General features: G+C 46.3%; 2 protein-coding genes across 3 annotated transcripts; one reads left to right on the top strand and one right to left on the bottom strand.

Annotated features, from left to right (window-relative positions):
• Nucleotides 1-48: 48 nt before the first annotated feature.
• LOC310799631 (zinc finger protein 414-like) lies at nucleotides 49-2,717 on the bottom strand. Of its 2 annotated transcripts, none has more exons than XM_083662219.1 (5): nucleotides 2,581-2,717; nucleotides 2,276-2,386; nucleotides 1,650-1,755; nucleotides 1,027-1,535; nucleotides 49-627 (listed from the first exon to the last, which is right to left on the bottom strand). In XM_083662219.1, exons 1-5 carry the CDS (start codon nucleotides 2,633-2,635, stop codon nucleotides 467-469), a joined length of 942 nt encoding a protein of 313 aa, XP_083518345.1. In that variant the 5' UTR covers nucleotides 2,636-2,717; the 3' UTR covers nucleotides 49-466. The 2 variants fall into 2 exon arrangements, with proteins under 2 accessions (XP_083518345.1, XP_083518346.1); XM_083662220.1 differs by having other exon boundaries at nucleotides 2,584-2,708.
• Nucleotides 2,718-4,044: 1,327 nt separating this feature from the next.
• LOC310799571 (uncharacterized protein) lies at nucleotides 4,045-7,780 on the top strand (the record flags this gene model as incomplete). The annotated part of the gene is made up of 3 exons (XM_083662161.1): nucleotides 4,045-4,301; nucleotides 5,061-5,653; nucleotides 6,719-7,780. The coding sequence occupies exons 1-3, from the start codon at nucleotides 4,136-4,138 to the stop codon at nucleotides 7,778-7,780; spliced, it is 1,821 nt and encodes a 606-aa protein (XP_083518287.1). The 5' UTR covers nucleotides 4,045-4,135.
• Nucleotides 7,781-8,022: the final 242 nt, after the last annotated feature.

Below are 8,022 nucleotides of genomic sequence, written 5' to 3'. Positions count from 1 at the left end.
CGACTTTTAGCAACCAAGCTTAATCTCAACTGCTAAGCCTATAGATATTTTAATCATAAAAGTAGATAGTAAATCAGATTGCTGGGTTCACTAAGCAAAATTATAGCCACTTGCACTTTTTTGCTATTAATTAGCTCATTATGCTAATTACGCAAATTGCTAAACATGCAACTTTTAGCAACCGAGCTTAATTTCAAGTGCTAAGCCTATAGATGACATTTAATCATAAAAGTTCATCGTAAACAACATTGCTGGGTTCACTATAGGCCGTATAGGGGTTTCCAGTAGACCACATAGGTAGACGTTTCTGCATCTGTCGAGCCAAAGAGGAAGGTGAGCCCTGCATTTCATTCGCAACTACGAGAGAAGCGAGAAGTCCAAGATGAGGTTAGCTTCCAATCTGCATCCCGTTCAGTAAATAGCACCACACAGGACTGACTCCTCATACAGTAACCCTGCTTCCGAGCTAGGTGTTAGCAACAGGTGTAGCTGTGTCTCTTGCAGGCTTGCTAACACTGTGAATCTTTATGTGGTTAGTCATGTCCCTGCGGTTGGTTGCAGAGAAGCCACACTGCACACACGTATAGTGCCCCCTGGTGTGCGTCCAAAGGATGCGTCTGGATTTGCCTGTTGGAGAGAAGACAGGAAACGGATGAAAATGTAAGAGCTGCACATCCCAATTTTAAATTAAAATGGTTTGCCCTGTGTTAGCTATCAAATTAGGTACCTCTGAACATTATACAAAACATTGAAAACACTCATTTTGAGGCAGAAAAGATTCACATCACCCAAACAGGGCGTGTTAACGCACCTCAGATCAGTATGATTTGTCACAAAGTTGTCCTACTAACTGTGCCATATCACTCTATATACTTGAAGCGTATTCTTTATAGAAACAATGATCAGAATGTGAGATGATGAGGGTCTTAAAATCACATGAAAATGTTGTACTGTCTCGACATACTACCACCTGAGGCTTGATACCATGCAATGTGCTGTTACAGAAGTGTGTGAGGAGAGGGTCACCTTGATTCTTCCTCCAGACCGCTGCAGGGGGAGAGACAGCGGACAACCCTGGCGCAGGATGGACCGGCTGGGCAGACTGTGGCTGGTGCTGCTGACCCTGGGGCTCCAGTGGATCGGTGGTCGCCGTTTGGCCATCCGGGCTTAGAGATGATGACGGGTTGGATGCTTCGGTCTGCATCTGGGACTGGGAAGCTGCCTCTGTCAAATGCTGAAGGCCGAGCTGGGGAGAGGAGGGCCCTCGGGTGGACAAGCGTGGGGGATTGAGGAGAGGTGCGGCAGGGGGCGGGACCTCTGCACTTTGGAGTTGGGAGGAGATCTGTAGGGGGGAAGACACTGGGTCCTGCTGTGTGGCGTCGTGGTCAGTGCTCATTGGAGAGGTGCTTGGTTTGGCCACAGGGGGAGGCGTCGAGTCAGCTGCCTTCATTTTGCCCCGCGGCACCTTGGAACATGTATGCAGGTGAGTCAGAAGGCCACGTTCGGACCGCAACTTGGCACGACAGTTCTCACACCTAAAACAAACAAACAAACATTTATATCAACCTGCATCAAACACCTGATAATGTAGTAAATGTACACAACACTTGGCTACAAGTCCAGAGACGGCGAGATACAGATCTACTCACAAGAAGAATATGTTGGGTTTGTGATGACTCCTCATATGTTCCATAAGTTTTTGCATGCTGGGGAAGGAACCGCTGCAGCCGGCAGTGGAGCAGAGAAAGACTTTTCCTAAGCAGAGAGAATACAGGCAATACTGTTGTAACAGGCACCATAACATTACAGCGTTACAAGCGGTGTGTTGTAACATGCAGGTGGAGCATTCGTAATGTTACTCTGACATCACGTGAGCAAAGGAGGCAGGAAGGGACCCGGAACTGGAGGTAACCCGCCATTCAAAACAATGAGCGCGGGATGTGAATTTTGTAAATAAACAAGACGCGTACGTACTCTGAGCTTCGGTTTTTAGCCAGAATATTACAAAAGACCCCATTGATTCATAACAGGTCTAAAGTCGTGTTTAGTCAGGCGCACCTAGTAAACAGGCAAGACAACAGTAAAACCGACAGGTTTTTGTATTGGGTTTGGCGTGAGTGGGCGTAACCCATAAGAGAGCGAGCCCAAACCGGAAGTAAGTCTATGTAACATTACGAATGGCTACATAACGTTACGGTGTTATAACAGGCAATATGCTGTAACCGGTGTGTGTGGAGCATGGCACGATAACGTTACAGTCTTGGCAGACCCTCACCTGGGAGCGACTGTGCTGGCATCTCATGGTCCTTGATGTGGCTCTTTAAGGCGTCCATCTCTGTGTACACACGCTTGCAGCCGTATAGCGGGCAGGATGTCCTTTTATTTCCTGAAACAAACAAGTAGTTAGTAGCTATTTTCTAAAATGACCTGAACACGTTATATATCTGGCGGCAAACATGCAGGCGATAACGTTAAACACAGGAACTTCAGCTGGTTAGCATGTTAGCTACAGTAGCTAGCGAGGCAAGTCAAGTCAAACTCTTTTTGGCACCCGGTGTGCAACAGCGCTAGAGTACATACCACCTTTTCCATTCTCAGCAGCATGTGGCGGGGTTGCGCTTCCCACAGACATCATTATTGTAACTGTCTGCAACTCTAATGTTAGCTGTTAACGTTAGCCGTTGTGCTGCAAGGAGCTTGCGCCTGGCGTATCTCCATTGACAGTAAATCGTAGGTCACGTCCATCATAGATATATATAAAGGCTAGATAGCTTACCCGCGCTGCCGGCCAATGGAGAGCGACGTCGTCGCATGGCGGCCATCTTGCTACAGGGAGCTACTAGGAGTTATGAGCATCTGTTGTTGGGTTAGTATGGCAACATCATATGATCATAACTCCTAGGGAAATGGATGAAACTGCATGAAACTTTGTGCCTGAATCCCTCTCATGGCATAGATGCTTCGGTTTAATTTTTGTGTAATTTGGAGCCCATCAAAAAAATAGTGTTTTTAGTGTTTTTTTTTTTTTTTTTGGTCTATCTCGGGAACGGAATATGCTTGTAATAAACCAAACCGTTTGTAAATCCGTCAAGATTTCAGCGAGTTATGAGTATTTTTGTCTGTGCAGGTCACCAGCTACCATAGAACGTACCAGAAAGGCACTGTAGCAAGATGACGGCCGTTCAACGACGCTGCTGACTCCGCCTTAAGCCATCTAGCCTTTATATATATCTATGACGTCCATCACGTCACAACAAAAAGCAAGACAGAACTACAACAACCAAAATGCACCACAACACTACTAGTTTCTTCTTCTTCTCTAACGGACGTTGGCATCTTGGCATCCAGCTTATTGGTGCGTGCATTAGCGCCACCTTCTGCTCCCTGAGAAACATCCACTGTCTCTCCTCAGACCTCACACTCATGGTTTCCTTTCAATTAGTTGTACTTTATTTATATTTTGCATAATGTGTTAATAGGATCTGTATACATACATGTAGGCTACTCTATTGTTCTCAGTACAGCCGTACCATATTTCTTTCTTTCTTTTTTACATTTACAATGGTGATTACCGGCATATATCTTAACTTTGTAAGTATGCATATTCTGAATGGCTTTTGTCCTATTTTAGATTTTCTATGGGATTTCTTTCTAAGCACTGACCTCTGGTGGTGATTTTTTTTATTATTATTTTTTATGGGAGGGCCTTACCAGCTCCTCAGCCCTTTTTCCTAAAACATCTGTTAGTCATCCTTCCTGTCTACCTGTGTGTTTTAGAGGTGATGCGAACTGTTTCATTACGATGAACTAATTTCTTTCTTTCTCTTTCTTTCTTTCTTTCTTTTATTCTGGGAAGAGTGGAGCTGTTGTTGACTGTTTTGATTCAGTTTGAATCCAGTAGTTGGCGGTAATGCAACGTTTTGTCTGCCAACCGCCATTAAAAACCAATGAAGAAGAGAGAAAGAAGGAGAAGAAGAAGAAGAATTGCTGTCATGCGCAAACGCTCTCTCTAGCGTGTAAACATAAACGGAAGGAGAAGGCACAGAAGAGGTCCCCACTTTTTATACATTCCCGGCGCCGACAGTCGACTCGTGTACACTTTGGTCGTGTTACCGCACTGTCAGCGTACTGAAACATGGATGGTCATTACGCCGGCTCAGGGACCTCCAGGAGGTCCACGTACTCGGGTTGGGCAGGCGGTGGGTCGGGCTCTGGTTGGGGGGCCGGTGGCTCACGGCATGGAGGAGGTGATGAGCTGAAGACGAGAGGGTTCTTCAGGGGCTCCCGACGCTCATACAGAGGTGAGTAGAGACAGTACTCAATCTGTTTGATTTATGAAGTAGAGCAGGTAGGATCATTCACAAACAAAGGGCCTGATCAGAGGTCTTCAAAGTGGAAGGTTGGCAACTTGGCCTCCCCAGGGGGGCTCCAAACAGTTTCAGGGGAGGCTCAGTGAATGCAAGTTAAACAATATTACATTATAGTTACATTAATTATCAAAAGGGGATCATATAGAATAGACTGTAGTAGTAGTAGTAGTAGTGTGTGATTTGGTTAAAGAGATAGTTCAGAGATAGAGTAGTTTGGGGGGATTTTACTGTTTTCCTCACTTTCCTAGCCCCTATCGGACTCTTCCGGGTATGACGTCATTGTCACGTGATCGTCTACCCTACAAGAGTCCCTTATCCGTACGTAACTTGCCTGCGACTCCCGCTCCCAAGCTGTCTAAATCAGCGATACGCACGTATTTACAAGTGTCACAGAAACATTTCAGAGCCACCTACTAGAGCAGAAGGGTTCATTGCTTCTCGACGGAGGGGTTTGAAAGCTCGATGCTGCTCATAAATGCCTCTTTTTATCGGAATTCGGAAAAAATATCACCAGCAATGATATTTTTTCCGGGTTAGAGCTCCCAGCCGTCACAGCGCTCAACAGCTCTGGTCGAAAGCTCGGAACGTGAAAAAGGAAACGTGAAAAGTAATCGTTCCTTAATAAAATAATTTTTTACTCATGTGCATTACTGTGTTGTTATTATTACCCACCCTTGTTCTCATCCGCAGGCAGAACGCTCACACAGTCACACAGAGGAATGAAACGCAGCTATGGTGACAGGTCATTCGACTCGGGCCCTTCCTCTCGCACCTCTTCCCGAGGTTTCCACAGATCCGGACGCGGCGGTAGCCGTGGTTATCGTGGTGGCGACGGCAGAGGTGATTTCAGGAAACCAAAGACGACTACTGAGAGGAAACCTGAATCGGATGGGGAGGGCAGTCCACCCATACGGGAGAGCAGTCCACCCATACGGGAGAGCAGTCCACCCGTACGGGAGAACAGGAAGAAGAAGAAAAAGAAGAGGAAGAAGCTCAGCCCAGAAGAAGCTCAGGACAAGCAGAGAGGGAGAAATAAGAGAGAAATAATACGAAATTATAGATGTCTCCTGTTTTCGTGCCCTGCATGTAAGTTCCGCTCGTTCTACAAGGAAGACCTGGACCGTCACCTTAAGAGTCAATTCCACCAGAACCGCTTCCAGTTCCTCTCCACCAAGCTGTCCCAGCCCACCACAGACTTCCTACAGGAGCTGTTAAAGCGCAGGTATAAGAAGATAGAGCAGAGGATTACTCACATGAAAGACCACGGTGCGTTCGTCTGCCAGGTAGGGATGAAACAATTATCCCTTTAATAATAAACCATGATCAAATTCCGGACTGTGTTAGTATTACTGTTTCAAATTCTAATGATCATTAAAACCATGTTTGAATACTGCACTTTGAAAAACACAGTAAATACATAATAAATGTCCATCGTCAACCAAAGTTGGCAACAGTCTCCCACTGGGTTCTCCGTATAAAACTTGTTGAAATGATTTCAATGAGTGTATCAGTACTGTTTGAACATTTCCAGCACATTCTAACAATACGGCGATAATACTGATAACCGTGATATAATTGTGATATGAAATTTTCATATCAGACCACACACACATACGCTCACACACACAATTAAAATTTAAATCAGTTTTACTGAGAAATAAATGTTTTAATTAAATTTAATAAGAGTTAAAGCTGCATTCAGTGGTGTTTTTGTGTTAAAATAAGTGTCAAATGGCTCTATATTCTGACAGCAATCACTGAAATAGAGTGTTTGGTCAGTAACTTGGAAATCCCAACCCATCGCTGTACTCTGTCTCTCTCCTGTAGCCCTGCATGCAGGGCGGACGTATCTCCGCAACCGTAACTCGTGGGATTCGGGGTGAAAAAATACATCCTTTACAGGCATCTGACCTTCCGTTTGCCAGAAAATGTAAACATTTCTCTGATTGGATAGTGGGATATTTTTTATCCAGTCAGAGAAATGTTTACATTTTCTGGGAAATGGAAGGTCAGATTGCGATGCCTCTAAAGGAATATATGTATTTTTTCACCCCGAATCCAACGCCGCTGTGAGTCTCTACGAGTTACAGTTGCAGAGATACGTCCGCCCTGCATGCAGGGCCACAGGGGGGAGACAGAAGAGTACAGCGGGGGTTGGGAGTTCCAAGTTACTGACACAAACACTCTATTTCAGTGATTGCTGTCAGAATATAGAGCCATTTAACACTTACTTTAACACAAAAACATCGCTGAATGCAGCTTTAAGCAAACCGGAGCCAATTCCCTTGTATGTGCACACTAAAGCTGATTCCATTCTGATTCTGATACCGTTTCATCCCCACTGCCAGGTATACAAGGAGCAGGACCTCACGGTGGAGCTCATGGAGCAGTCCATGAGTAAAGTGGAGGCGGCCCACTGTGCAGCGTGTGGCGTCTTCTTTCCCATGAGCGACGTTATGATTCAGGAACACCTCAAATCTGCTCACCACAGCAACTGCCGCAAGAGCTGGCAGGTACGCTCGAGGAAGGCCAGCTTGTCGGTGGTTCGCGACATGCTTAACCCAAAACCCGTTTGCAAGCAGCTGAAGCGCTACCTCAAGGGCAAGGACCCTTTCACCGCTAGCCAAGACGAACAGGACTCTGAGGACTCTGCGGTGACGGACGTGTCCGAGGCGGAGCCTACTGAGGACGAGCCGGAGGAAGGTTTTGAGGTTGGAGATGAGGAGGAAGGTTTTGAGGTTGGAGATGAGGAGGAAGGGTTTGAGGTTGGAGATGAGGAGGAAGGGTTTGAGGTTGGAGATGAGGAGGAAGGGTTTGAGGTTGGAGATGAGGAGGAGGGTTTTGAGGTTGGAGATGAGGAGGAAGGTTTTGAGGTTGGAGATGATGCAGGTTCTGAGGTTGAAAAGAAGGCACGTTTTGAGGTTGGAGGTGAGAAGAAGGAGGAAGGTTTTGAGGCTGGAGAGGAGGAGGAAGGTTCTGAGGGTGGAAAGAAGGCAGGTTTTGAGGTTGGACGTGAGAAGGAGGGAGGTTTTGAGCTTGGAGATGAGGAGGGGGGTTTTGAGCTTGGAGATGAGGTGGGGGGTTTTGAGCTTGGAGATGAGGGGGGTTTTGAGCTTGGGGATGAGGCAGGTTCTGAGGTTGGAAAGACGGCAGCTTCTGAGGTTGGAGATGAGGAGGAAGGTCCTGAGGTTGGAAAGAAGGCAGGTTCTGAGGTTGGAGATGAGGAGGAAGGTTCTGAGGTTGGACAGAAGGCAGATTTTGAGGTTGCAGGTGAGAAGGAGGAGGAAGGTTTTGATGTTGGAGATGAGGAGGAGCAGGAAGGTTTTGAGGTTGGAGATGAGGAGGACGGTTTTGAGGTTGGAGATGAGGAGGACGGTTTTCAAGTTGGAGAAGAAGATAAATATAGTTGAGCAGCAGCAATGTATGGCTCAACTAGCCTCGCCTAGTCTTTTTCCCTTTTGAGCTTCTCAAATCCGTGGCAGGCAGGCCAAAACAAAACTTCCTCCATGCTTGAACTCCTTAATGTAGGAAAATAAATAGCTGCCTTTGTGAAGGCCTTGTGGTGTTTGTTATTTTGTCCATCTGTGTGTATCCCTTCAGTGCTCAGCCAAAGTCACGCCTACTTCCTGCTTCAGCATACGAACCAGCGTCG

The sequence above is a fragment of the Poromitra crassiceps genome (assembly GCF_964638095.1).
Source record: "Poromitra crassiceps genome assembly, chromosome: 28".
Classification (NCBI taxonomy): Eukaryota; Metazoa; Chordata; class Actinopteri; order Beryciformes; family Melamphaidae; genus Poromitra; species Poromitra crassiceps.
Note: the sequence above shows the minus strand (reverse complement) of the source record. Positions and strands in the feature narration are given on the sequence as shown.

Excerpts from the sequence above, each read along its gene's own strand:
- LOC310799631 (XM_083662219.1), bottom strand. The coding sequence starts at position 2,635 with ATGATGTCTGTGGGAAGCGCAACCCCGCCACATGCTGCTGAGAATGGA. Across the intron at positions 2,387-2,580 it reads TGCTGAGAATGGAAAAGGTG|GAAATAAAAGGACATCCTGC; the intron begins GTATGTACTCTA and ends TGTTTGTTTCAG. Across the intron at positions 628-1,026 it reads GGTCTGGAGGAAGAATCAAG|GCAAATCCAGACGCATCCTT; the intron begins GTGACCCTCTCC and ends TCTCTCCAACAG.